The sequence below is a fragment of the Simochromis diagramma genome, unplaced genomic scaffold, assembly GCF_900408965.1.
Source record: "Simochromis diagramma unplaced genomic scaffold, fSimDia1.1 OVJJ01000419.1, whole genome shotgun sequence".
In the NCBI taxonomy this organism is placed as follows: domain Eukaryota; kingdom Metazoa; phylum Chordata; class Actinopteri; order Cichliformes; family Cichlidae; genus Simochromis; species Simochromis diagramma.
In genome coordinates, this window is record NW_024387244.1 from 3,728,091 (window position 1) to 3,755,458 (window position 27,368).

General features: G+C 40.8%; 3 protein-coding genes across 4 annotated transcripts; 1 reads left to right on the forward strand and 2 right to left on the reverse strand.

The window, feature by feature from the left end:
* Positions 1 to 7,335: 7,335 nt before the first annotated feature.
* Positions 7,336 to 9,714, reverse strand: pole4 (polymerase (DNA-directed), epsilon 4, accessory subunit). Its single transcript, XM_040053030.1, has 4 exons — positions 9,316 to 9,714; positions 8,251 to 8,335; positions 7,777 to 7,818; positions 7,336 to 7,611 (listed from the first exon to the last, which is right to left on the reverse strand). The coding sequence occupies exons 1-4, from the start codon at positions 9,562 to 9,564 to the stop codon at positions 7,598 to 7,600; spliced, it is 390 nt and encodes a 129-aa protein (XP_039908964.1). The 5' UTR covers positions 9,565 to 9,714; the 3' UTR covers positions 7,336 to 7,597.
* A 134-nt stretch (positions 9,715 to 9,848) lies between these two features.
* Positions 9,849 to 18,449, forward strand: LOC120747258 (serine/threonine-protein kinase NIM1). Of its 2 annotated transcripts, XM_040052991.1 has the most exons (5): positions 9,849 to 9,901; positions 11,686 to 11,788; positions 13,397 to 13,699; positions 14,039 to 14,307; positions 15,317 to 18,449. In XM_040052991.1, the coding sequence occupies exons 2-5, from the start codon at positions 11,767 to 11,769 to the stop codon at positions 16,067 to 16,069; spliced, it is 1,347 nt and encodes a 448-aa protein (XP_039908925.1). In that variant the 5' UTR covers positions 9,849 to 9,901; positions 11,686 to 11,766; the 3' UTR covers positions 16,070 to 18,449. The 2 variants fall into 2 exon arrangements, with proteins under 2 accessions (XP_039908925.1, XP_039908924.1); XM_040052990.1 differs by lacking the exons at positions 9,849 to 9,901; positions 11,686 to 11,788 and having other exon boundaries at positions 12,080 to 13,699.
* Positions 18,450 to 23,964: 5,515 nt separating this feature from the next.
* Positions 23,965 to 27,028, reverse strand: ccl25b (chemokine (C-C motif) ligand 25b). Its single transcript, XM_040053038.1, has 5 exons — positions 26,897 to 27,028; positions 26,386 to 26,514; positions 24,814 to 24,925; positions 24,539 to 24,635; positions 23,965 to 24,451 (listed from the first exon to the last, which is right to left on the reverse strand). The coding sequence occupies exons 2-4, from the start codon at positions 26,447 to 26,449 to the stop codon at positions 24,539 to 24,541; spliced, it is 273 nt and encodes a 90-aa protein (XP_039908972.1). The 5' UTR covers positions 26,450 to 26,514; positions 26,897 to 27,028; the 3' UTR covers positions 23,965 to 24,451.
* Between the last annotated feature and the right edge of the window lie 340 nt (positions 27,029 to 27,368).

Consider the following 27,368-nt stretch of genomic DNA (forward strand, 5'->3'; position numbering starts at 1 on the left):
GTGTTAAATTACTCCTTCATTCTTTTTTCCTTTGCTTTCCTGCATTTTTCTCATTGAGAACCAAAATAGATAAAAGGCGAGTTATCAAGAAGTATTCAACATGCAGCATTTATGTTAATTCCCATGATAAATCCAGTTATTTGGCTTTTTTTTCATTTCCAAATAACAAAATGAATGTAAAATGGTTTGCAGCTGTACGGGCTGTAGGGGAAGCGGTAGTATCTGAACTTTATCTGGATCATTCTTACCACAGAGTTTTCTGTCTGCCTCCTTTAGTATGTCTTTATCCTGATGTTAATATGAGTGATTGCTTTAAAAATGTCTCTTTCAGTTGTCATTTTAAATGGTAATAAATGTTATTCATGTAACATTTTACAATAGATCAAAAAGTCTGAGACAGATTCATGAAATCTATTTTTTTTAGATACATTTTATGCTCCTTTAACTCTTTAAAGCCAAGTTTTTGTGAGTTATTCAGATATCATCAGTGTGATTTTTTTTCCTTCAAAAACTGAAATACAAAAAAATGTCTGATGTAGCAAATCTGATACAAATATCTTATTACTTTTTTGCCATCAGAAGGTTCATTAAACACAAAACATTATGATATTTCATGGTTCAGGCTTTAAAGGCTTAAACTGCTACATAAAAGAATAAAGTTTTCTCATTTAACATGCTTAATATCCCTTTATCTGCTCATTTTGAGCTCCTTGGCCTCTTACACTGTTAATTTTCATGTTAACGTTACGTTTCTATGCTAATGATGCACCGCTGTAAGCAGTCATTCAAAAAGTAAACAAAGGGCTAGCACCTTTGTTGGTGGAATACAGATGGTAAGTGGCAGCCACATGCTGCTTGTCAAATGCACTTGCTAACTGATTATCAGAAAGTGTGAGCACCTTTATAAAAGCTGAAGCTTTAGAGGTTCTGTTTGGAGTCAGATGTGCAAAAATCCCAAGAGCTACATCTCAGACTCTACAGACCTCATTAAGCATGTTAGATGTTAAACTTTATGGTAGTACAATTAGAAAAACACTAAACAACCATAGCTTGTTTCTAAGGGTTGCTAGGAAACAGTCTCCTCCATTCAAAACGAACATAGCAGCAGAGCTTAATTTTTGTGAAATTACATCTAAACAAACCACAAGACTTCTGAAACAGTGTTCTTTCCACAGATGAGGACACGGTTTTGGCCATAGTGCCACATTTAGCCCAAACCAAACACAGGCTGTCAGCATGAACACCTCATACTTTCAGCTTGTTTTGCAGCCACAGGACCTGAACACCTTACGGTCATTGAGTTGACTCCGAACTCCTCTGTATACCAAAGCAACCCAGAGTTACATGTAAGGCCATCTGTTCAACAGCTAAAGCTTGGCCCAAAGTCGGGTCATCCAAGCAGGACAATGATCCCGAGCACAGCAGCAAATTTACAACTGAAAAACAAAAGAACGTTGCAGTGGCTCAGTCAAAGTCCAGACTTTCGTAGAAAATCTGGCAACAATGTGAAACCAATCTGAGGACTTTTAATTCTAGTCTGGTTTTCTTACTATAATTTCGTTTGCATGCCTTGGCTCATGCTGATGCAAACTTGTCACCAAGTAAATGTTATAAATTTACCTAATAAAGTAACTCAGATGTTTGAAAATATGTCCTAAATGTTTTTGTAGTCTCTCCTTTTCTAACCATAAATCATTATAAAACATTGTTTCATTTATTTTGTTTCATTAACCAAACACCACACGAATACGCTGGAGGCACTATGTTAGCACACTCACATCCATTACAGGGAGACTTCAACAGAAAACAACATCAGGATCTAATTATACAGACAGGAACTAGAGAAACTGATGTAGGCCTGCATCTGTCTCAGGAAGGTATTCCTTTGAACTGGCCCTATGATCGAGAAAAATGACAAACACACTTTGTCAAAGTCTGATTAGGCTGCCAGCAACATTGTATAAAGTGATCAATCAAAGGCTGGATTAGGTGTGACAGATGCACAAATATTCCCACATCATAGGGCTGAAGGCACTTAACGTGCCTGGAAAACTAATAACTTATTAAGAAGAATTATAGCTCTTATAGGTGTGGTACACAATAAGTGATAATACACAGACAATATATCACAGCTATCATATTTAAAGAATGTTTTTGGACTCGTGCAAGCCTAGAAATTGAAATTCATAGTTGGCATCATCCGCTGTGTGAAAATTTATGTGAAAATAAATTGTAGTGATCATTTCTAGGTGTGTGTGGAGTTACTCTGTTACACCGTTAAGGAAATATCACCTGTTTGTTCAAAAGCTATCACGTCATACCCAGGCTGACAACTAACATGGAGCGCGTATGTCAAAGAGAAACGTAGCGGGGTCTCATGACTGTGCTTTACTCTGATCCGCTGTGGCAAGTTATTCGTGTTGGATTGACACCAACGTCTGACATTCATAGTTGATGGTTTGGGAAGATGAAAGGACTTCAGTTGACATGGTGCCTTGCTATTTAGGTTTGGCCATGTATCTGCAGGGAGAAACGTGAAGTATCATCAAACAAAGCTGACACAGGAATGTAATGTACATTGTTCTCATTCTGCGCTGACAAGGCTTAAAAAACTGTTTGGGTGAATCTGGTAGAAAAGAGCCGTTAAATAATTATACAGATATTTTAAGGGGGTAAAGGTGATATTTTCCCTTCTTGTCACACAAATTAAGCTTGCAAATTCAAACCCATCAAACTTCATTACTATAAATACTCTGGATTTACTGTACTTTAGAAAAGAATGCATTAGACAAACTTTCAATATGCTGGCAGGGCAGTGCTGGAACAATGAGTTGCATTTCATGTAGAGAAATATTGCTTTAGACACTAATGTAGCACATATAATGGAAACATTTTGTTGGATTTTATTGATGTGGGGCTGTCTAAGTTCCTGTGGCTCAACAGATCTTAAGAAGGAACAAATTATCCTTTGGTTACTGCAACATACCAAGAAATATTCAGACAACATGGCAACAAAACGTCTCCTATGGAACCCTGGATATGAAAATATGCAGACTGTTGACTGAGGGGTGTGTTTGGGGTAAAGCTGTGTACGTGTGTGTGTGCGTGCGCATGTAAAAGAGAGGGGGATTCAAGAATTTGACCCAAGAAATCAGGTTGGAATCTCAGCTGTAAAAACATACCTTCCACATGACTACAGGTCTGCCTGTTAGCCCTACACTTTACGGATATCTCTGCAGTGATTAAATATCTCCTGTCAAGGTGTGGCGACCCAGAAACACGAGGGAAATCAAAAATAAAAATAACAGCAGTGAGCGATCGGGGTTACCAGAGTAATGTTAAGAGCTGGAGTTGTACAGAGGCATAGTTTGACCTCCAGAAGATGATGGAGGGCTCAACCCACTGAACTGGACACACAGTCTTAACAGATCGGACTGTGCTCCCAAAAAGGGATTTGTAAGGGATAAGATGCAGGGGGGCAAATGCTTGATATAATCTTTGCAAGGCAGCAAACTGGGAGGTGTACAAAACAGACAACAAGCGGCGTGGAATGCAATTTTGAAAACTGAATTAAGCACAGCACATTTTTTTTCATTGTTTTTTGTGCTTAAAATACTGAGCAAAAAGTTCCAATGAAATGAGTGCACAAAATTCAAGGACAAGTTATAACCTGCAATTCCTTTTTAAACCTCACCACCATAGGAGAGACCAAAGAGCTGTCTAAGGACATAGGAGACATGATTGCAGAGTGCATATTAATAAATGAAGGAAAGACAGAGTAACTGTCAATCGCCCTCAGGCTGGTACCCCAAGATGTGCATCATCAGTGATCATGGGAACAACAAGGGATAACCCTAGGAATGCAAAGCAGGACCCCGCTCACCAAGAAAACCAATGGTGACAAGTTGCCAGGTTGTGGTTTGAAAACTTGCTCAAGAAGGCCCATTCGGAGAAACGTTTCAAGGTTGTTAGATGAGACCAAAATTGGGCTCTGAACATTTAGAAAGAAATGACTGTTGACTATGGCCCAAAGAACATCATCCCTACCAAACAGGCGGTGGCAGCATTGTGCATTGGGGATGTAAATCTGCAAAGGGTACAGGATTGTGCAGCACCTGCAGCTTAACCTCCAAATCTGAGGCCATGGTTCTCAGTTGGAAAAGGGTGGAGTGTTCACTCCAATCCAGAGACAAGTTACTGCCCCCAATGGAGAACTTCAAGAATCTCAAGGTGTCCTTCATAAGTGAGGGAAGACTGGGGCAGGATATTGACAAATGGACTGTTTTGGTGACATCAGTAATGTGAGTGGTATGAAACCTATAGAGAGAGCTGAAGCTTTGTGTAGCTAAGTGATAATCTAGAAAACTTAAGGATTTGTGAAAGATCTATGAAGAGCAGTGGCCAAAAATCCCCACTGAGTGCACACGAACCCGGTGACCAACTACAAGAAACATTTGACAGCTCCGCTTGCCAACAAGAATTAATCCAAGTAATAAATCATATTTTCCAAGGGGATACTTCTTTCCTTCATTTTTTCATAAGTGTTTAAAATTATGACTTAAAAAGGGAGAGAAATACTTATTTCCCCCGCAGCAGCTAAAAATCACGTTGTCAATGCCAGCATGTGGAGAGCATTGCAAAATCCTATGCTTAACCTTGTGATAGAGCTATTGTGCCCATTTTATGGTAATCATTGCATATCTAAATAAAAAGAATGCAAATAAGTGCAATTAAAATTCTTAAAATTGAAAAAAGGTCTTGGCTGTTTTAAATGCCACTTTAATTTTACTAGTTTGTTATAAATAACTAAGCTTTAAAAAGCCAAGGGGTTAAAGCTTATCCCAGCATGCCATTTCCCCCCATTATTATAAAAGCGAATCATTAGGCCAACCGGCCGTGGATTCATATTTCATGTTCTGCTTTGGACACAGGAAAGCTCTGCATTTTATCTTCACATGAGATTTCCTTCATGGAATGTCTTAATCGACTGTGGAAATAAAATTATGCTTCAACATGCGATTATATTTTATTAGAATAGAGCACCGCATGCTCCCCTGTGCCAGTCAGGCATTCCTCTGCAGGGAGTTGACGGGACCCAAATATCTGTGCTTCACACAGCTCTGTTTCATTACCCCCCCTCCCCACACCCGAAACACTAAACCTAGAAAATCTGCTTAAACACACTCGAGCATTTATTTTGAAAATCCGCACTACCAAAACTCAAAAGGTCTTGATTGAGCCTGGAGTGAGAAACTGGACACTCTGGATATGTTTAAAAATTGCTGCCAAGAAGAAAAGCACACATCTTATGTCCACAGAGATCCAGACACATTCCTAATGCAAACTCGAGGGTCACTGTGTTGCACAAGAAATCTGACCTTCAACATTTCACCACTGGCTGCGGTGCGCTCTGTAAGAGTCCAAAACTCAATGTTCCAGCAATGGCAATGACATAATATTTATTCCAAGAGAATTATCTTAGTAATATTTGAAAAAATAAACATCTCACATAATACGCCATCGTCTTAAATGCAGAGCATCTTTCATGTGTCACCTGCAGTTTTATTTGTTATGAAAAGTATGACAAGAACAAGTTTGCAGAAATAATTGTTCAGGAGATGCAGTCGAAAACTCTAAAAACTAGGCTGACCTTGAGGCTGCTGTAGAGCCAAAATACCCCGGGGCATCAGTAAACATCAGTAAAGGCCGTTCTGCTGAGAGTAGCCTTTCTTCCACCACAAATTTAAAATATCAAACAAAATTAATTCAGTACGTTCTTTACTACAAAATAGTTTACTGCAGTTATGTCCCCACTGGGAGATAACAGACAAGGATTCAAGGGAAGGGTAAACAACAAAGACGTTTAGAAATCCCTTAAAGTCCTTTAAAAACAGTTAACAGGCTCTGGGGAGACAAATTTATGACTGATGCTTTTACTGCATAGGCAGTGTGTTTGGGATCACGGTCGTGCTGAAAAATGAAGCCAATCTGACACTTTCCAGATGGTATTGTATGGTGTAGTACTTTTCTGTGTTCATAATTCCATCAGTTTGACCAGATTTCCAACACCACTGGCAGAAATGGAGCCCCAAACCATGAAAGAGACACCATTGTTTTACAGATGGCTGACGACAGTAGTGTACCTCTCTCCTTAAAATCTCCAAACACACTGATAAAATGTCAAATTGGGATTCATCACTTTTCAGCCCAGTTCTTATGTAATTTGGCATACCTCAGCCTTTTCTGCCTGCTTCAGTGAACAGTAGATGGAGCAGCTGATGGGCCACATTTACTTAAGGACATGAATTTCAAGTGCTGTTGATCGGATAGTTTTTAAGCCTGCAATTTCTTTTGAATTTCACAGCACCAATTTCCTGAAATGTTTTAAGGACAAACAGCAAACCATCCTGACATAAGTTTTATAAATACTATTTTATGCTGGTGAAACTGGTATTTTTGGTATTTTTCATAGATTGAACAAGAGAAAAGGGAACAGATTGTGTAACAAAGTGCAAAAACATACTATTTAAAAGTGGTTCTTTGCCAAGTGTTCTTTTATATTTATACATAACACCAGTTTGTTGCTTGAGTTGGGCGCCTTTGTTATGTTTGAATGATTCATAGCTCAGTGTTAACTGGCGTAATAAAAAAACATTCTTCTGAAAAAGCTCATGTCCAAGGACTGGATTGAAAATGAGTGAAAAAGCAGTCAATATGAAAGGAAAGCCTGCACAACTGCTGCTCAGAACCACTAAAATTATTACAAGAAAGTCTGATTTCTTAGAAGTGAAACATAAAGAGACAAGAGACGGCTCAAGACATTTATACAGACAAAAAAAATTGTTGATCTGATTTGTCTCCAAAAACTTCAAGATGTTATTCTATTATTTAAATACAAGGAGGAAATTCTACAAATGTGTTAGCAAGGGTAGGACCCCGGATAGCTCTGACATCGCTGGATGAGCACATTTACTTTAGAGCAGGCTGCTTTACAAACAAACAAACAAACAAACAAAAATACATCCACCTGAACTGTGCAGGAGTAAAAAAAGGAATTTAAAGTATGCACTTCAGTTTCTCAGCTGTGAGTGTTGCTCACAGTGCTTGTCATTCATTTTTCTTATGTTGAACCTTATTCAGAAGATGCTTAATCTCTTGTTTACCTCTGGGAGATCTGAAAAACTAGTTAAAATTGGGGTGAGGTTTGCAGGAATCTTTTTGCTTATAATGTCACTCTGCAGATTTTAAATTGGAAAACTCCACTGAAGCCTGACATTATTACTCTTACAGCTTTACCAGTAATGCTGAGTGTGACACACACCTGCACAGACTTCATTCTGTTGTTTACATACTTTTATTTCTTGTACAGTGAATAGTATTTCACAAGTATATACAAAAAATGTACACATTTCCATCACAAGTCTTCAAAGTTAAGCATGAAAAATCTTGAGGAACCATCATATAAAAGCATTAATAAATGTTGAATTTCAGATTTTGACTTAGAAAAGTAGCAGAAAGTTTCCAACAGTGAATTATGACCCTGTAATAAAAACTTGGATGGTTGCAAACAGTTTTGACAAGTCTCCTGAAGCAGTCTTTAATCCAGTGTGCCTGCAGAAAAAATAAAGTCAGTAAAACATATTCTGGTTCAAAACTGAGGCAATAAATTCAATATTAAGTGGAATACTGAATTTTGTGCATGTGACGAATTCAATCAGCATCGTAATGCAGACAACTTTAAAAGTTGTGTTTTACTTTTATCTTTGTATGGCTTACCTTCAAGAAATGCAAACTCATCTATGGCTTCTATTGCATTGTCTGCGGAGTCAGAAGAAAACAAACGATACAATATTATCACAATATTTTACTCATGGTGTCATATAATTGTGAATTTGCAACATTTTGCAAAATGCTGAGTATTGCAATGACAGTCACAGAAAAGGAACAGGGGCCTAAAATTAAAGCACGTCCTGTTTCTTCAGGTCAAATCTCAGCGTGATATAGTTGTTATTCTGAGAAATATGTACAACTGTCAAATTCAGGCTTATGAAGCAGGTTGTATAATTATCTTTGGGTAAGACACTGATCACCGCTGGAGGATGACTGTGCCCCGGTTAGGTTAGAAGCACACAGGCACAAGTGCTTTGATGTTCTTTGATAGAACAGGAAAATGCTATACAAGCACCAGCCCATTTTCTATTTATGCAAGTAGACTTTAAATAGAATTAAGCACATGTTTAATCCACTTACCCAAGTCTTTTCTTTGCAAAGTTTTCCTCTTCCCTTGCTGTGCATACACTAGAGCATCTTTGGCGATCATCTCAACAAACAATTCCTGTACGAAAAGAAACCAAAAAGAAATCATTCAAAATGAACCAGAGAAACGATCAGAAATAGATTTTTTTTTTATTAACATAAGCCACTGATAAAATATATTTGTGCTGAAATGCAACTGTTTTTGCACAACTGGCTGCTCCCTAAACAGTCACCACAGCAGATCATCTGCCTCCATGCCACCCTATTGCTAGCATGCTCTTCTGCATGTCCTCCTTCACCGCATCAATGAACCTCCACTAAGATCTTTCCTCTTTTCTTCTTGCCTGGCAGCTCCACAGTCAGCATCCAGTATATCCACCATCTCTTCTCTGAACATGTCCAAACCATTGTCTGTGAAGTCTGTCTTTAACCCCAAAGCACTCAACCTGAGCTGTCCTTCTAAAACACTCTATTTCTAATCCTGTCCCTCTTGGTCTCTCCCAACGAAAACCTGAGCACCTCCAGCTCTGTTCCTGCCGCCACCATCTCCAAACCGTACATCTCACTGACACCAGGCCTTGTAAACCTTCCCTTTCCCTGCTATCCTTCTGTCACACAGTCTCCCAACACTCACTTCCACCCTGCCTGCACTCTCTTCTTGACCTCTCTTGAACACTGTTTGTCCCAGGTATTTAAACTCATCTACCTTCACTACCTCTGCTCCTTGCAGCTTTACTGTTACACCTGACTCCCTCTCATTCACACATGTATCCCATCTTGCTTCTACTAGCTTTCATTCCCTATCCTAGCATGATGATTGTTCAGTTTGACTCTAACATTTTAGTTAGACATTAACATGAGTAAACTCTGCGTTTATTCCAAAGGTTAACCTACACTAAAGTTTAAATATACTTCAGTAATTTCAGGCTGATAAATAAACTAAAATGAAATATAAACATTTAGAAAATAGATTATTTACTGTCTGCACTTAAGTTTGTTAGCATCATATAGAGTCAGCACTCGTGTTACCAGGACCGGTTAGGATATCAGTGGTCTCACCGTGGCTTTAGCGATGATGAACACAGACTCCTGGCTGGCGAGGGCCACGTCTGGGTCGGTCTTCATCAGAGCCTTGATGCGGGACAGCGGGAGTTTGGACAGCCGGCTGTGGCTCACCGTGACTGGGCCCGTCTGCTGCTGCTGGCCGCTGTCCTCCGCCTCGGCCCCGCGGGTCTCCTCCTCACTCTCACACCGGTCAGGGTCGTGCTCCGTTGCGGTCACAAGACTCGTCGTCACTGTTGCTGCCATTTTCTGATATTTTGCGCTAATTTTATGACTTAAGAAATAAACACACACGTAGAAACGACTATAGTTTAATAGCTACATGTCACAGATAATAACATCAACAACAGCAGCGGGCGCGCGCCAGCATGTGGTTCCGGGCTTTCGTGATAAGGCCTGCGCTGATTCGTCAGTGAGTGCAGGCCCCGCCAACTAATCCTCTTCGGTGATTGGACAGATTGCGAATCCAGGCCTCACTATTGGCTAAAGTTAAACGTCATTCACCGCACATTGCCGCCTAGATAGCGGGGTGTAGCCGGAGCCCTACTAACCAAGGGGTCCGAGTGTAGACACGAAGTCGCAGGTGAAGTTGGCCACAAATAACACTTTGCTATTGTATGGTTAAAATATATCGTTTTTATAACTTTGTAATTTTACATTATTTTGTGTATGCGCTAAATCTTATTTTTTTTGTGACATTTACCAAAAAGTGGGAAAACTCAACTGTACTCCTCAATATTTCCACTAGGGGGCAGTGGGAACAAACTATTAAAAACAACTGCATAGTAATGTGCATCAGTATACGCTATTGTGAACTCTATTGTGAAATATAAATGGCTTATAAAGACTTTAATGACAAGTCAGTAAAATTGTATTCATTTGAAGTTTTGTTTGTCTCTGGTGTCCAGTATTAGCTCTACTTTTAATGATTATTGTTGCTGTTAGATTCAACGCACTGTGTGGATTCCTTCATCAGCTGACACAGAGGTCATCCAAGTGTGGATGTGGTGTATGGCTATGGCTGAACACTTTACCATCTAATATCACTACACCTGCAATCTTTTTAAGCTCTTTCTTGTTATGTGAATACAGCATGATTAATGGGAAGCTGAAGTTTGCTCTTATGGTCTCATGTGATAGTGTTTATTAACTAATTCTCTGTTATTTCAGCTGCTGTTTTATCTGACAGCAGTGTTTGGGTTTCAATTGAATGAATTCATAGATTCTCATACCTTCTTTTCATCCATATCTGACAATATTAGCATTTTTTAGCCAATTATGACAGACATATATGTCTGTGTCTCTTCACATCATATTTTCTCCTGTGTAAAACTGAAAAAAAAAAATCAAAAGTCTACAAAACCTCTATTTCAGAATATACTGCCGCTTTATTTTCCTTGTGATAGTTTCCCTCATAATCACCAAAATCTGCAATGCTTATGACTCTCTGGTAACTTGTCACTTTCGCCGATGAGTACAGTGTTAGACCCACAAACCTGCTTCTTCTGCCTATATAAATAAAAACATCTTCCCTTATATGCATTTTTAAGGAATAAATGGCAAAAAAGCCAGATGTAGCAAATAAGATATTAATATTAAATTAATTAATATTAATTAATTTATTCTTATTTCATCAGAAGGTTCCCTAAACACTATATTTGCAAAACAAAATAATTTTCTGGCAGTTATTTGAGAAAATCACTATATTAATATGCTTAATATGGTTCAGGCTTTAAAGTGTTAAAGAGCTTAAAGAGCTATTAAAGCTTAAAGCTGGGCTTTTAGTAATCTGTTAGTTCTTTTATGTTTCTCTATGTGGTTGCGTGGGTTTTCTTCAGGTAGTCCGGCTCTATCACAATCCAAAGATTAATTTGTGATTCAAAATTGCCCACAGGGATGAATGTGAATAGTTTTTCGTCTCTCTGTGTTAGCCTTGTGTCAGATTGGCAACCTGTCCAGGGTGTACCCTGCCTCTCACCCTATAGTAGCTGGGATAGGCTTCAGTCCACCTGCAATAGAGTATCTAAATAGCACATTAAACTCTTCTTACCTGAATATTTTAATGTATGAAGCTGTTTTCATTAGCACTTTATTTTATTCCAGAAAGTTATTAAAACACTTTTTAGTTTTTATTTATTTATAATATTTTTATATATTTTTTGTCAGAGCTTGACGTTGCCATCTGACAAACAATAAATATGGTCTAATGAAAAGAACGCCCACGAACTTGCTTTCATGTGTAAGTTACATGAGCATTATCATCATTATGAAAGCAGGCATGCTTATTTTTATTCTTTGAAAGTATCTTTGCATCATTTCCATTGTGTCAGGTCATGTCAGCACTCCACTAATACACTCTGTTAATAGGATTGTGAGGACTGCTTTAGTCCACTGAAGCTCCATTCACATGTTCAGCCACAGTCAGGTGTTACACTCTGAGGAAGAGATATGAAGGACTCGCAGCTCACAGGTAAAATATTTTAGTTTTATTACTGTTATTGATTAGCTATTCGTTTCTTTTTCATGTTGTTTTTAAAATTAGATGTACTTTTTTAAAAAGTACTTTAAATCATCTGTATAAAATCTCTTATCAATGGTAGCCTTGGTGATTAGATTTAGAAAACCCATATTTGGATGATTTAAAATTGTATTTTATTTCAGAAGCGCCAGATTGGCAACTGAATATATCTCCACTCTTATATGTGAATTTTCCACAAAAGATGATTCAAAGCTACTCATTAAATCTCATTCATTGCTATTATTTTTCACAGTGACTACGTCGCTCCAGTCATACGAGCTGTTACATTTACAGGTAGATTTAACAAGAATAATAGAAAAGCAGTTTCACATGGATCCAAATGCTGATAATAATCATCTGCCTGCTCAGTTTCATACGCAGCGTGGAAGTGTAATCCTAATTTGGCAACTCTGTTCATTCTTGTTTTGCCAGTCTAGTCTTCATTAGCATCCTATAAATAGCTGTCTGCAAGCTAAATGGCACTAATTCTCCAGCTAAAAAACCCAAGTAATCCTCGGCTATATTTGATCGACAAAGTCCAAGAGGAGGAAGAACATAATCACACTGTAATGTTTAATATTTGTTTATTATTATTGGTAATACTTGACTGGCTGGTTCATTTTGCTCACAGTCGTTTTTGAGAGGTTATGCGTGCTCTCCAAGATGCCCACACAGGATTCAAGTAGCCGGTCTGGCACCTGACCTGACTGTCGGGTCAGATTTGAGACTCTATGCAATGCTCAGACTGTACTGCACAATTTCCTGTAAAAACAAAAGAAACGCCGTACGAGGCAATCGTTCGAGCCAAAGCATTGTTCTGTTTGAGAGAAATTTGTACACTATCAAAAAAAAAAAATTTAATTAACGTGCTGATTCTTAAGAACTGTGTCCAAAAAATGAAAACTTCAATTCCCAGAGCAGAAAAAACAGGAACGGTCAACATCCTGCTTTTGTCCATTAAAAATGAAAACACACATATTGAAATCCATTTACCGTGATCCAGAAATCTTGTTTCCTGCATAGTGGTCACAACACTAACACCGCAGAGGTGCAATGTTAGTATTTTCAGAAACGGTGTGAGTGGAAGCTCTAACCAGGAGAAGAGATTCAGTTTTATTCATTTCAGATTATACTCTGTTTTTGTTCTCCTAAAGCAAAAGAATATAAGATAAGCAGATGAGTGATAGCAAAATAAATTAAAACCCAGTTTGCCACATTCTTGTCTATCATAGCATCATTTTCAATAATATCCACTGACAGCTTAAAAGTGCAGATAGAAACACGGGTTAAATTTAGGCAGAATACAGACCTGATGTTTTGACTTATGTGGGATGTACAGTTACATACCAGGTAAGTTAGCATGGAGGTCAGTCTTATTATCCACGTCCCATACAGCTCTACTTACGCAACTTGTGTGCGCCCTGAGTTTTGCACCCACAAAGGTGTTTGTCTAAGAAGCGATGTCGTCTCGGTCCAAATCTAAAGGAAATCCTAATATTTCTGCTATTTCACGCAGCACTGCTGCAACGTTTTCACACTTTTTTTGCTTTTACTTCCAAGCCGTCAAAATGCGTCTATGGCCGAAAGAGAAAACGAGCAAAAAATCCAAAGATGACTCTCCGAAGACGCAAAAACCAGCCAAGCCCCTGGCTTCTGCTGCCACGTGTGCCACCCCGCAGCTGACTGACGCAGAGAGGAGAGCGCAGTCTCCGTTTGATAGGATCGTCTATGACATGACCCACGACGAGAAGATCGTCAATGACCTCGTGCTCGGTCGAAGGATCGGCTTTTACGAGCTGCGTGGAGAAATCGGGCAAGGCAACTTCTCTACAGTCAGGCTGGGCATCCATGCCTTGACGAAAGGTAAAGAACCGTCAGTTATTTAGGATGTTCGTCCCAGTTATTCAGTCACCGTTAGTCATCTTTTTTATGTGTTTCAAACTCATTCCTGCTTCACTCACATTCCAGTGTTCTGAATAAGTGTTTAAGAGCACCATAAATCAGTGCAGACTTTAAAAAACGCTGCAACAATCATCCTATTAAAAGCTAATTCCCCTCCTTTTGATCAGATGCGTCTCGTCTGTTCTTGTGTTAAATCTCCTAAATGTACATCCGTCCTTATTTCAGTCCTTAACCTCATCAGACCTTCTTTAAATCTGTCACTGACAGCTAAGCCTTCTCCCTCCCCTTCTCCTGTCTCAGAGAGAGTAGCTGTTAAAATCGTGGACAAGCTGCATCTTGATAAGAAGAAACAGCCTCTGACTTCCTCAGAGATCAGCTGCATGGAGAAGCTGTGCCACCCCAACATAGTGCGTCTTTATGAGGTGATGGAGACGAGCCGGAAGCTGTATCTGGTCATGGAGTACGGCAGCGGTGGAGACTTGTTCTCTCGAATCACCACGAGGGGGAAGCTTAACGACCTGGAAGCCAAGCTGGTCTTCGCACAAATCATCTCTGCTGTTAAGCACATGGTGAGCTTCGGTTTCACCCTTGGTCACTGCATGAGTCTGTGATATGTTCGCTGATTGAAATGTGGAGAGAAAGCATGGAATGAATTAAAAAATCCCAGCGGGACTCAAAATGTGCCAGACTTACGTGATCAGATTGAAACCTTAAGGCCTCTAACAACAAGTAGAGATGAGAATGTGAAACTGGGTCAAATCTGAGTATCGTGTTAAAGGATACTTTGACATGCAGGGTAGAGCACAGAGACCGCGCCACTGACCACTCGATGAGTAAACAAAGAGAACAGTTTAAGAGTCACTAATTCAGTTAAAATGAACTAAAACCAGAAGATGCATTATAAATAAATATTAGTTAAAGTGTATTATAGATAGTTGCAGTGTAGACAGATGATAAGCATGTAATTTAGGTGTCTGAGTCATGAGTAACTCACAATATCTGCTCCCAATAACGTTTTTCTTTGTAAAAATTATTGATTCGGGAGATTTCGATACATGAGCCACATCTGTGTAGCAGAAGGAAAATGTATCCTGGAATGGCCAGGCCAAACAATGCCTCATCAGTGCATGTGGGTGTTATAATAATACTAGTTAATTAGTTCCCTGTCCGTCTTTATCCCCTCTGAGCGTCTCATTTTCTTCACAATAGGTTAGTTAAGCTGTTATAGTGGGCAAAGTTTCAAATAATGGGATCAGCTAAGTGCTAGCAGCTGCTCATATTAAATGTCAGAGTGGCCTCGGTCAATCGGACACAAACTGACTTCTGACACTGACTGCAAAGCTATTCTGATAGGGTCCAAACATCAAAATGAGCAGAGTGAAAAATCGATCCTCTTTAAATCAAAATGTAGATATCCGACACAAATGCATTAATAACTTATCATAAGATGAAGCAAACAAATGTTGCTATATCAGTGTTTTGCCCCACAGTGCAGAAATGAACCAGTGCGCTGGCGTTCTCTGTGAGCATTAAAGGAGAACTCTTTCTAAAATTGTCCATGTGTGTGTCACATTTCAGCACGACTGCAACATCATCCACCGAGACCTGAAACCGGAGAACATCTTCTACACCACCAGCTTTTGCATCAAAGTTGGGGATTTTGGCTTCAGCACAGAGAGCAGCCCTGCTGAGCTTCTCACCACCTTCTGTGGCTCTCCGCCCTACGCTGCTCCTGAACTTTTTAAGGAAAAGGGATACTCCGGACGTTACTCAGACATTTGGGCTTTAGGTATTCTCTTGTACTTCATGACAACAGCAACTTTACCCTTTTATGGGGAAAATCTGGGCAGGCTGAAGCGCTGCATCCTCCAGGGGGCTTACTGTATCCCCTCTTACGTGCCAGATCCGTGCCAGCTGGTCATCAAAGGCATGCTGCGGATTGTGCCTGCTGATCGCTCCTCTTTAACGCAGATTTCAGACAGTGCTTGGCTGAAGGGGATTGAGTTCCCTCGTCCCTATACGCCGTTGCCACTGTCTCCTGCTCACTTTGCACAGACAAATCAGACTCTGTGCGTGGAAGAGCAAGAGGTAAAGAGTTTGCTGTCGGATCTCGGGGTCGTGGCGCTTCATTTCCAGAATAACCCCTGCTTGGACTGCAGGAATCCACTGACAGGGGCCTATCGGATCCTTCTCCATCGAGTCCAGAAGAGAAGGTTGGTCGAGGCTGTGGGTTACTCTGTGCTCCAACCAGATGAGTACGAGAGTCCGAGCAAGTGGTCTGCAGCATCAGTTGACAAACACAATCCTTCCACTGTATGTGCAATACTATAACGACAAAGACCTGCACCGGACTCCTTCATTTGTGGCACCAAAGCGACTTTATCACATGTGTGCGCTCTCATGCAGTCCAGGTATTATGTTACACACAGACTGAAGTGGCAGTGGATGTGGACTTCAGAGTGGACAGTTGTTTTCCACATTGTAAATCAATTACAGCTCATAGACCAGGACATGCCTGTGATTACATCACCAACGGCAAGATTACTGACGCAAAACACCTATCAATCACTGAATGGCTATCAGCATCTTCCAATCCTTCTTAGTCAGGACATAAATCTGACCTAATCCAGGTAAGCCTAATGAGACAGCCACAAGGGAACATGCTTGGCCCAACAGAAAGTAAAAAAGAAAATGTGTATCAGGAGGAAATATAAGAAAAAGAGAGAAAACAAAAAATAAATTGTAAAATTAGCCTACCGCATTTGCATTACAGCAAATGCCTCAAATGCCTTCATTGGGTATGCATGTGACGTAAAAGTGATTATAAATGTAGTTCACGTTGTTCACTAAGGAGGAGAGTCAAGCGCACAATGAATGTTGAGAGTTTACCTTGGTGTTATTATATCTATTTTTTTTCATATCTTTGTAAATTATTCTCATGTTTGCTCACATTTTAAAGCAATGTTTTCATAAATCCTCCAGGGATGCTGCCCTGAGCTTCAAGCCACGCTGTATCAGTAATTCTAGCAAAGATTAAGGCCAGATTCATTAAACAGAATAAAGTTATTTTCAAACAGTAATTTAAAACTGTTTCCCCTCTAATCTCCTCATCTGGACATCCTCCCCCGATTCTTTCCTTCCAGCAGGAGGCATGTTATCACAGGACAATGTGATCGTCTCGTTCTGCTGCATGCAAGACTCCAGATTTATATTGTTAAAAACTGCAATTTCTACTGGGATGCAAAATGAGATCTTCTTTATTTGTAAGCCTTGAAATTCGATAAATCCTCGACTCTCGAGCCAGTTCTCAGGAACTGACTTTGGAGTCAATTCAAGCACTTTCGGTAAAAGGAGTTTATGAAAAATGAAAGTGTGCGCTGCGAACATAACGTGTCATTTCACCCCAAGTGCATGTAAAAACGAACTGGCTCTCTCTCCAGTTAATGATGGTTCATTTTCCCATCACTTGCACTTCTCCCTGAGGGTACAGCAGTCTCTCTAAACCAGGTATAGCTCTGGGACCAGTAACATTACAACTTGACGTCAGTCCTGCCAATGACTGCACACACCTGCTCTGTTTCTGATGGGTATTTGGCACTATCATAAGCTTTATATTTTGCAATAAAATATTTAGCCCTCAACCCGCAGCCTGTTCACACAAGAATGTGAACACACTGCGCGGGCAAGCGCAGACATATAGAGAGATCACAAAGATCCGAACAAGTACCAAGAATTAGTCCTGACTCGCTGTTTATTTATGACTCTGCTCTTGTTCAGTACCAGTGGGCAATAAGTGTCTGTTATCATTTCCACCTGAGAAAGCTCTTATCATCAAGTCTCAGCAGAGTCATTCATTAAACTGCTCACAGATCTAATCGCTAATGTTCTTTGTGAACTTAACATTGAGAAAAAAGGGGTTCAAAAGGTTACACGGGCATGGCTGCAAAGTAAGCTGCTTGTTTTCCACCAGAGTTTACATTCAAAGATAAATGCGCGTGACATATCACTCAGCTTCACCAAACAAAAGCAGAAGATTTTTCTGTGCGGACCAGAAGGACAAATCTATGAATTTGCTCATATGATCACATAATAATCAAAGTCTTAGTCTTTTTTTCTTTTTGCTTTTCTCCCTCTTCTTTTACACTTGTTACTTTCACATTATTAATGTTCTGCTTTTACCTTTACTCATCCTCTGGGATTATCACAAAGAGCCAAGTTTTTGTCTTCGTAAGCAAGTTTGCATTTGTTGGAAATGGTACTTGGCAGTAAAAGAGAACCCCTGAGCTCTGAATGAATGACAAATCAGAGCAGAGATGGTTGTGAAATAGTAAACAGTACATTCCTAATATGGGCAATTTGTACTAACTATGAGGTTTTTTGCAAAAGAAAACAAAGAAAACTGCAATTATAGTGGACTGCATGTTAAACATATGTATGTGCACCTCCCTGCTTATTCTCTTTCCTAATCTCTCCACCAGAGAAATAAAAGTTCCCCAAAGTCGTTACCTTTTAAACCACCTCACTTTAAGACATGATAAATGGTTTAGTTTTAGTTTGATATCAGCATGAACAAAGACCCTTAATTTATATTTATTATTGCATAGCCAGCTGCTTTTATCTGCACTGATTGGTTTCAGTATGCAGCTGCTTGTTTGTTTGAAGCCATTGAATGTGAGCGCTCTTCCAAGGAAAGAAGAGAAAGTTAAGTGTCTGTCAAATAGGAGCAAGACGTAACACGTCTCAGGGTTTAATTTCTTAAAACTTCAACAAATGTTCAGCACTTTTGTTACCTGCAGCACAGACAGCTGTTTCAAGTCTGTCACGTAAAAACTGAGGAGGATGAGCAACACCTTCACCTTCAGAGTTTAGCTGCGGCTCTTTGAACATTAACTAGTTTACTTTTCTCACACAAATATGATTTGAACCGAGAAGACAATCGATTGTGAAACTCTGGCAGCTTTATGAGGACGAGTAATGAAGTTTGTCTGTTTCCTGTACTCAACCGTTGTTGATTACACCAACACTAAAGTATGCATCCTTATCTGAACTTGGTGATTCATGTGAGAGTTAAATTATTATCTTATGAAAGGATTTCAGCGTTAAAGACATAATAATTTCTGATCTACTGGGATCAGCAGTTAAAACCAGTCACCCCAGTGGGCACTGACCTGTGAGTGTTAGCAGAGCATATACTCATATTCAAAGAGAATTTCCCAGCTTCAGATATCTTCATTTATCAGTGGTCTTATCAACACAGTGCCAAATATAGAGACCTCTGCTTCTCTTCACCAAGCACTGGTATTAAGAGGTCAAGTTAAGCTATAAATTATGACGAAATTTGTTGAGCAACTCACTGATGAAGCCGACTATCCTTCCATGCTGGGAAAATTAAAGACAAAGTTTTCCATTTTTTGTGTCCTACATTTGAGTGAACAAAGAAGAGGAAGGATTTTGTTCCAGCTTGAAGAAATTAAACTAACTAACTAAACTGTTGACTCTGAGAATCAGCCCCAGAAATACTTAGAGAACAAACAAACGAGTGAGTATTACGTTTTTGAAGAAAAATGTTTCTGCCTGCTCGTGTAGTTTATTGATCAGTCTTCCTGTTTTATGGAGGCTGATTTCATGTCCTCATGTCGAATATGTCTACACACACTATCGCACAAGCTGTTTCTCAGACATTGAAAGTAAACAGTTGAATAAAAGGAAAGGAAAAAAAAATGTGAGTTGGGGATTTGGGGTGCGGGTGTGGGAGGATTAAGGACCTGATTAAAAAGATACTTGGCTGTGTTTTCACTCAGGGACATGTGGTTTAGAAAGACCATGTCTTTTCCCGTAGAAAACCATGATACCCTGAAATTGGTGCTGACGTCTGGAGACATTTCCCAATACATCTATCACGTTCTTCGAAATGACTGACGTCTCGATGTGTGGGGGATGAACGTTGTCCCGGGCTGCCAGATGTTGCAGGAGCTGCGAGGCTGGATCACAAACTGTTGGAAAACAGTTGGCCCCAGACCTCCTGGACCCTCAAAAGACCACTTTCTGCTTTTTGGTTGTACTGCAAGATTAATTAATCAGATTCGCTGTCGACTGGGGCTTCCATTAACACATGTTGTGATCCTTTGATGCTGAAGAGACCTGTGCCAGAATTTTATTCAAATATGTTTTGTGTAAACTTTATTGTTCACACATGGTGCGTAAAAATGTAAAGAAGTTTCAATCTGTAGACTTCTGTGTGGGTGTTTTATCTATAAACCTTAAAGCAACATTCCTCTAAAAATGAAAGCTTGTCCTAAATAAATTAAAAGGCTGCTGTAAAACAAAATGAGGTGATAAAATGCACAATGAGGCCAGTTTTGGTGATATAATAGTTTCTCCTTTTAAGGAGGTCTTGAATATATTCTTTCCTAACATGCTAAACTCACTAGTCACTTTATTAAGTACACCTTGTTAGTACCAGGTTAGGCCTCCTTTCTATACTGCACAGATTCAACAAAGTGGTGGAAGCATGCCTCAGAGATTTTAGCCCATATTGACATGATAGCATCGCAGAGTTGCTTCAGATTTATCGGCTTAACCTCAATGACGCAAGTCTTCCATTTCAAAACATCCTAAAGAAGCTTTATTGGACTGAGGTGTGGTGTCTGTGGTGTTCCTTTGAGTACAACAGACTCATTGTCATGTTAAAGAAACCCGTTTGACACGATTTGAGATTTGTGACCTGGAGGTTTATCCTACTCGAAGCTGCGATCAGAAGATGGGTACACTGTGGTCATAAAAGGATGGACATGGTCTACAACAAAACTCAGGTAAGCCCAATGGTACCAACACCACAGCACTGGTACTACACGGCCGATGGAAAGAAAACATCCCCCCTACCATTACAGTAGCACCACCAGCAGGATTAGTCTATGCAGGATTTTTTCTGCCGTCTGTACGTCACAGCAGAAATTGAGACTCATCAGACCAGACAACAGTTTTCCAACATCCTAACTAAGGAGGTGGCACCAGGTGTGGTCGTCTGCTGCTGATGTAGCCCATCGGCTTCAAGGTTAGACATGCTGTGCATTCAGAACTGCTCTTCTGCACACCTTGGCAGTAACAAGGGGTTATTTAAGTTACCTTCTTAAATGTTACCTTCCTTGGAGGGCTCAACCCGGGGTTGCTGTCATGGCCTATTAAGGGCTCTGCTCTTAGGTGACGGTTTCCTCGTGGCTGCGTGCAGCGGGGCTGGGGGAGGGTCTGTGCTGACGGATGTGTGTTACTGACCTGGTAGCCTGGCTGCCCCTGGGTGGGTCCGGGACGGGCGTGGGGTTCTGGGGGTGCTCCATCTCTGGGCTGGGGCCCTGGCTGGGCCTTGGGGCTTGGGTCCTGTTTGGTGTGTTGCCGGGGTTCTGGGCGGCTGGGTGTATGGGGGCCCAGCCCTGGCGCGGGGTGCTGCCAGTGCATTGAGCCACCTGGGGGGCTCTTCAACTGGTAGGGGAGGCTGTTACATCTTGCAGGAGCTCTCCTCTCTTCAGGAACTCACTCTGCAGGAGGAGGAGATATAGGAGAGGTGGAGGAAGATCTCAGCCTGGGCGTCTATTGTCTTGTGTAGTCTGGAAGATGAGTGGATGAAGGGGTGGGTGCAGTTTTCTCTGAGGTGGGGTCATGTAGGCTGTCCTGGGCTCTGCGGGGCCAGGCGGCGCTGCTGAACTGGGCCCCTGGTCAGGATGGGCCTGGGACCCCTTTCCCTGGCGGGTTGCAGAGTATGGGGGTGCCTACTGGGGTCAGTGTGGGAGCTGGCCTCAGGGAGGGGTCACTTGCCCCTCCCTTCCTTCCCTCCCCATCTCCAGCTGCCTCCCCCTTCCCGCTCCACCACAATCACCCACACATGCAGGGCCTTGGGGTAAAGGTGTGTCACCAGGGTGCAGGGGAGGGTACCTAGACCTGGGGTATAGAGTACGCTTGGGGAGTGTGATTGTGTGTACAGTGTCTCTTTGTGTCTGTCTCGACGTTGGTTGAGTGTTGAGTAATTGCATATGAGAGCATGAGGGTGGGAATGGATGTTTGTATCTGTGTGTGCCTGTATGTCTGTGTCTATATGTCAGGTTGGGTATCAGACGCCACCTCTCTGGGGACATCTCAGGCCCTCCAAGGTATGGAGGCCTATCTCCCCCCACCACTTCCCCTGCCAGTGGCGGACTCCCTCAGACATCGGTGCGTTGGTGGTTCTTTGTGTCCGGGGGTGGGGGTCCAGGTACACACCGGCTCACTCCTTGGTGGCTGCTTGTAGGAGCCTGGAGCCTGGGGCTCGCTCGGGCCACTTCAGGGGTGGGGTGCCCTCAGCCTCTCGGCCTGGGGCTCGGTAGCTCTGGCACAGCTGGCTGCCGGCGGAGCTCACGGGCACGTCACTGCAACACCCCTGGCTTCTGCTCCGCGGCTGCTGAGTGACCCCTCATCTGGGGCTCTCCTCAGCTCTTTCTGGGACAGTGGCGCGGCTTGCCCCTCTGTTGGTCTTCCTTGGTCTCTTGTGTTCTGGGGGCCTCTGGATGTCTGGAGTTTTGATCTCCTCCATACCTGCTTCATGCCCCGGAGGACGGGGCTGTGGCCCCCCCCACACCCTCTAACAGATCATTACATGAAGGAACCTTTTAAATACAAGCGCGCTCATGCTCACAGGTGTACACACGGGTGATCACACACACAAACTACACCCTTTTTGGCTCCTACCTCAAAGCACACTGTGCGCTGTCAATCTTACGTGCTGCACAATAATTTTTAGTATTTACTGTGATATTCCCATAGATCATCGTGATGTCGTTTATTATGTTGCTCTTTTTTTTCTCTTCTGCTTGTTTTCTCTTTTTCCTTTCTCAACAGGTGATCCAGGTAATTGATATATGTATTTTCTGTCTGCTTATTTTGTTTGTTTTTTGTTTTTTGCCCTTTATCCCCATCCCTCTTCCCCGCTGTTTTTCATTCCCTCTTTCTTTCTCCCCTTTCTTTTCCCCAGTCAAGTCTGTCCGGTATTTAGCAAGTGAAAATAAAATAAGTAATAAAAGGTGAATCAAATAGACCAATACGGCAAGGCTGGGATGGTCCATTTGGTAAAGTAAATCCGTTGGGCATCTTTCTTCACCTTTAGACAATAATTCTGATGGCAAAAGAGCAAAACGGGACAGGCAAAAAAAAAAGAAGAAAAAGTTGCTGTTACCTTTCTCTCCATTTGAAGCAGTCTAACCATTCTCCTCTGACCTCTGGTATCAGCAAGACATTTTTCCCAGGAGAACTGCTGCATGCTGGATATTTTTCTCTTGTTCAGATCATTTTCCGTAAACCACACACACACAGTTGTGTGGGAAAATCCCAGCACATTAGCAATTTCTGAAATACTCAAACCAGCATGAGCAGCACCAACAACAATGCCACACTCAAAATCACTTAAGTCTTCCGCATTCTGATGCTCAGTTTGAATTTTGGGTCATCTCGACCACATTTATACGCCTAAATACATGATTATTATATGCATTAGGAGCTGTACCTAATAAGGTGACCTGCTATCATATATAATAATGCACTTTTCTGCATTTTCTGATACTTTTATTTCTATTACATTTGACTTTTAATACATATATAAAAGCTATTCTTCATTTGATTTTTATAGTTTTGTATTTACTAAATCGCTTTTAATCAAGTCTAGTTTTGAGTTTTTCACTTAAGGACTTGTAGTTAAAACCAAAAACTATCGCTATTTTTCCCAAGTGAATTTCAGCAGGTTTCCTTGAGTTGTGACTGGTAATTAAATACATCCTCATGGGATGACTGTGAGTAATACGGACATCTCACTAAGAATGGAAACACACTCGAGCTTTTCATTGGCAGCATGTACTGCTGTTTTAAGACAGACGTGAAGTATGTTAAGTTTGTGCTTTAATCCCATCTGGATTGAACGGTTGAGATAACGCATTCACTTTTATCTTAACGATGTTCTCATCAAGCTAGTGAACACTGGATTTAGTGTACAGTAGAACAAATAGCTTCTTTTACAGCTTTGACAGATGGCTCATGTTGTCAATTATCAGCTAAAGCTGAGGGTAAAAAAATATGTTCGAGATTACTGGACCAAAGGCGAGTCGGCCTCCTTTTACTGGAATCTTCCGGAAAACACTAGAACAAAGCAAAATGATTTAAAGCAGCTGGATGCATTTCTATTTAATTATTCACTTTTATGGAAACCAGAGTTTTTGTTTGCATTTGGACTTTATTTGCAATAGAAAAACACAGAGTACAATTAGAGTGCTGATACAAAAATTAGGAACTCTGTCGTAGATATATACGTATATATAAAAACAAAACAAACTCAGCTTAGTCTTAAAGTGTTTTTTTGCACACGTTCTTTTCTCACATATAGAATACATTTATTCACATTTCAAAGCTGCCAAAGAGTGGCTCATTCCTAGCAGGCGCTACACATCACAGAGAAGGGAACACTATCATAGACTGTTCATATAAAAGACTTTTCGTTATACTGGATATAACTTTAAGAATACAGTTTGTTTCTGTATCAGAGAACCGTGTACATGATTTACATTCACCATCAGCAACAGGAAATGCCTAATCTACTGAAACACAATCCATCTCGTTAAAGATGACATACGATGCCTGACAGAGGCCTGAAGAGACCGCTGGTCTCTCTCTCTCCTTCTGTTTTTGTTCCTTTTTGGTGGCCTACAAAGACACAGGGTTTATGATGATTAATGTGCATTGTCACTGAGAGTGTATGTCATTGTGAGAATATGTTTTGTATCTTTTTACCTATTGCAGATTTTTGTCCAGCCTCCCCATCTCCTTCTTGACCCATTCGTCATTTGGGTTGGCGCACACAGGTTTTGGCCTTCTCTTCATCGCAAACCTAAACATACACATGGATGTCATTATTTAGAGATGTCAAGTCGTGGACACACATGTGGATCAGTCACTTCCTCAGTAAACAGGACTTTTGCTAATTTATTATGGTGGAATTTAACGATGTGCGAACAGCAAATGGTCAGCAAGCGTCAAAGGTTAAGGACTTAAAAATTGATACTCACAAAATTGCTTTGATGTTGCAATCACCATCTGATTCCTGCTTGGTGTAACTGACGATGTTTGCCTTCTTTCTAATGTCTTTGACGTAGCCGAGGCAGCAGTTCCCGTACGAGCCTGTAAAGAAAGTTAGAGATCTATAAACCATCGCACTTGAAAATGTCGCTCTTGGGGAAGTTGAGCAATCACTGTGTGTGTGTGTGTGTGTGTGTGTGTGTGTGTGTGTGTGTGTGTGTGTGTGTGTGTGTGTGTGTGTAGCTTTCGTTGCCCAAAGCCTATGAAAACAAACGTAACTTTCTCTTTTTAGTCCCGATTTAGTCCTGTGTTATTTTTTGGACTATTTACTAGAACAAAAAAGGAAAATATAACGTCTAAGAATCCATACATCCACGATAAAGAATTTATATAACTGGGCCTTTTGAGGATTTTAACAGATCTGGACCTCGGCCAGCAGTGTCCGGGAGAATTTCCATGTTGCCCAATAAAAGTAGCACAGATCTATTTCGGGAACAGAAACAGAGTTTTTGGCATCAGCGAGTGCATGCCATCTAACTGCCTTTCACGGTCTTATCACCTTATCTTTACCATCGCTGAATGTATTTTGCGCTGGATGAAGCAGCCTTGTGTAAACGCCAAGCCAAAATGCTTATACTGTAATTTATATATATTTAATTTTTATTACATTTCAGTAAAGCTACTTTTTTGATGTAAAACGAACTGTCATATTTGGCAGAGGCTGCAACTGATTTCACAGCATGCGCTAAGAAAAAAAAAGAAAGAAAAAGCCAGCTTTTGTTAAGACGAGGAGTCCTTCCAGGATTTGTTAAATGCAGTGGCACATTGGGGTCCAAGAACCCATCAAGGGGAAAACACGGGCATTCAGTGGGTTCAGAAAAAACACAGCATTGAAAATTGGTTGAGAAAAGACTCCAAATGCCCTAAAACCTGACAGCGGTGGTCTTACATGAAAAACAGAGCTGCGCTAAAGTCTAAAAATACTGGAAATACAATGACTGCTTTTATATTTTGGCTAAAAAAGTATTAGGATCCTTTTAGATTCTTACAGTACACAACTACTAAAAAGATCTACACATATAAGTGGATCAAAAGTATTGATTATTTAATGTCTGTATTCCTCTAATGTTACACCTGCGTCCAAAAACGACAGTTTCTTAGACATAAACATCCATTATTTTATGAATTTGTTTTATCTTTAACTTTACTTATTCTGTTGCTGCTTAAATCTGAAGCAAGGTCGCCACATGAAGTCAAGATGACAGATTGCGTTTAAAGCGTTGTGATAAAGGGCTCGGAGCGGAATCATTTATCTCGTTCACTAAAACGTTTTAAAGGAATGTGGCATGGGGAAATGCTTAAAACAAGACGGCACATAGTAACGCTCACTTCAAACCAACTATGGGTGCATATTTTTACTGATCCACTTATCACAGATAGTGCTTATCAGCTACTGTAAAAATCTGCATGGTTGCGTTTCGGTGCATTCTGTAAACATTCCAAATTTAAACGAAAATGTTGCAGTTTGTGACGTGAAACCAGACCATTTTTGTTGCACTTACCTTGTGCGAGACTCAGGTACATGCAGGCGAAGAGCAAAATCAAGACAAGAGCGTGAAACTTCATGGCTGCTGGTGTTCTTCCTGCTGGTGTTCTTCCTGCTGTTGCTGCTGTTCTTGATGTGTTGTTCACTGCACAAACACAAGGAGACAAAGAGCAAAGTCAAACTGAAAGTTGGAGCTAGACTCTATCACTCCCACTGCTTTGTAAATGTTGGGCAAACATTCAGTTGTTTTCCAAACCATATCCCTCCCCTCAAGCTCTTGTGAAAGAATACAGTCGTGTCTTTGACCCCTGTCAGGCTTCCAGCTGCTGACAGCTGTTCCTCTTCAAGCACTCTGAGTGATGTTTTGCAAAAAAGCGGGAGTTACAGCTAGAACCCCTACTCTTTTGTTATCGCTCAGACTGGCTTAACCTCAATACATGTGGAACACATAAAAACATTTCTATAAAATCCAGATTGTGAAAGATCAGCACAAGCTGCTTGTTTTATCAGCCTTCAGAGGAAAGTACCTGATCACATCCAGTCTTTCAAAAGATGTCCTAGAAGGAAAAATGTTGGTCCATATAAGAGCAGCACTCTTATATTGCACATCATGCTGTGCCCTCCCCCAAATTATCTTGTGCCACACCCACTCAGAATTGTCAGCGCTCCAACTTCATCCCTGAATGCCACTTGTTTTGGAGTGGGCAAAGGGAATCTCACGCTCGTCAACACACATGTCAGTACCACCCAGATATTCTGCAATGACAGTTGGTGTTAAGCAACTGACTCACACCCCATGTACAACAATGCCTTTCATGATAATGCATCTTGCGAATCGCCAAACTTCCTCGCAGACAAGGTGTGCCTGACAAAAATGAAGATAAAATTGGAGTTTATCTATTTCAGTCTCACACTGGCTGCACCGCATGTTTAGGACGGAGTCATGCAGGGGGTCTTGCATGAAAATGATCGCCTTCAAAATTATATGTTTAGAGAACG

Bases quoted from the DNA above. Each gene is read 5' to 3' on its own strand.
- pole4 (XM_040053030.1), bottom strand. From the start codon at position 9,564: ATGGCAGCAACAGTGACGACGAGTCTTGTGACCGCAACGGAGCACGAC. The intron at 8,336-9,315 runs GTGAGACCACTG...CTTTTCGTACAG, and splicing joins TCATCATCGCTAAAGCCACG to GAATTGTTTGTTGAGATGAT. The intron at 7,819-8,250 runs GTAAGTGGATTA...CTGACTCCGCAG, and splicing joins TTTGCAAAGAAAAGACTTGG to ACAATGCAATAGAAGCCATA.
- ccl25b (XM_040053038.1), bottom strand. From the start codon at position 26,449: ATGAAGTTTCACGCTCTTGTCTTGATTTTGCTCTTCGCCTGCATGTAC. The intron at 24,926-26,385 runs GTAAGTGCAACA...CTTTCTTTACAG, and splicing joins GTACCTGAGTCTCGCACAAG to GCTCGTACGGGAACTGCTGC. The intron at 24,636-24,813 runs GTGAGTATCAAT...GTGTATGTTTAG, and splicing joins TGCAACATCAAAGCAATTTT to GTTTGCGATGAAGAGAAGGC.
- LOC120747258 (XM_040052990.1), top strand. From the start codon at position 13,297: ATGTCGTCTCGGTCCAAATCTAAAGGAAATCCTAATATTTCTGCTATT. The intron at 13,700-14,038 runs GTAAAGAACCGT...CTCCTGTCTCAG, and splicing joins CATCCATGCCTTGACGAAAG to AGAGAGTAGCTGTTAAAATC. The intron at 14,308-15,316 runs GTGAGCTTCGGT...GTCACATTTCAG, and splicing joins TCTCTGCTGTTAAGCACATG to CACGACTGCAACATCATCCA.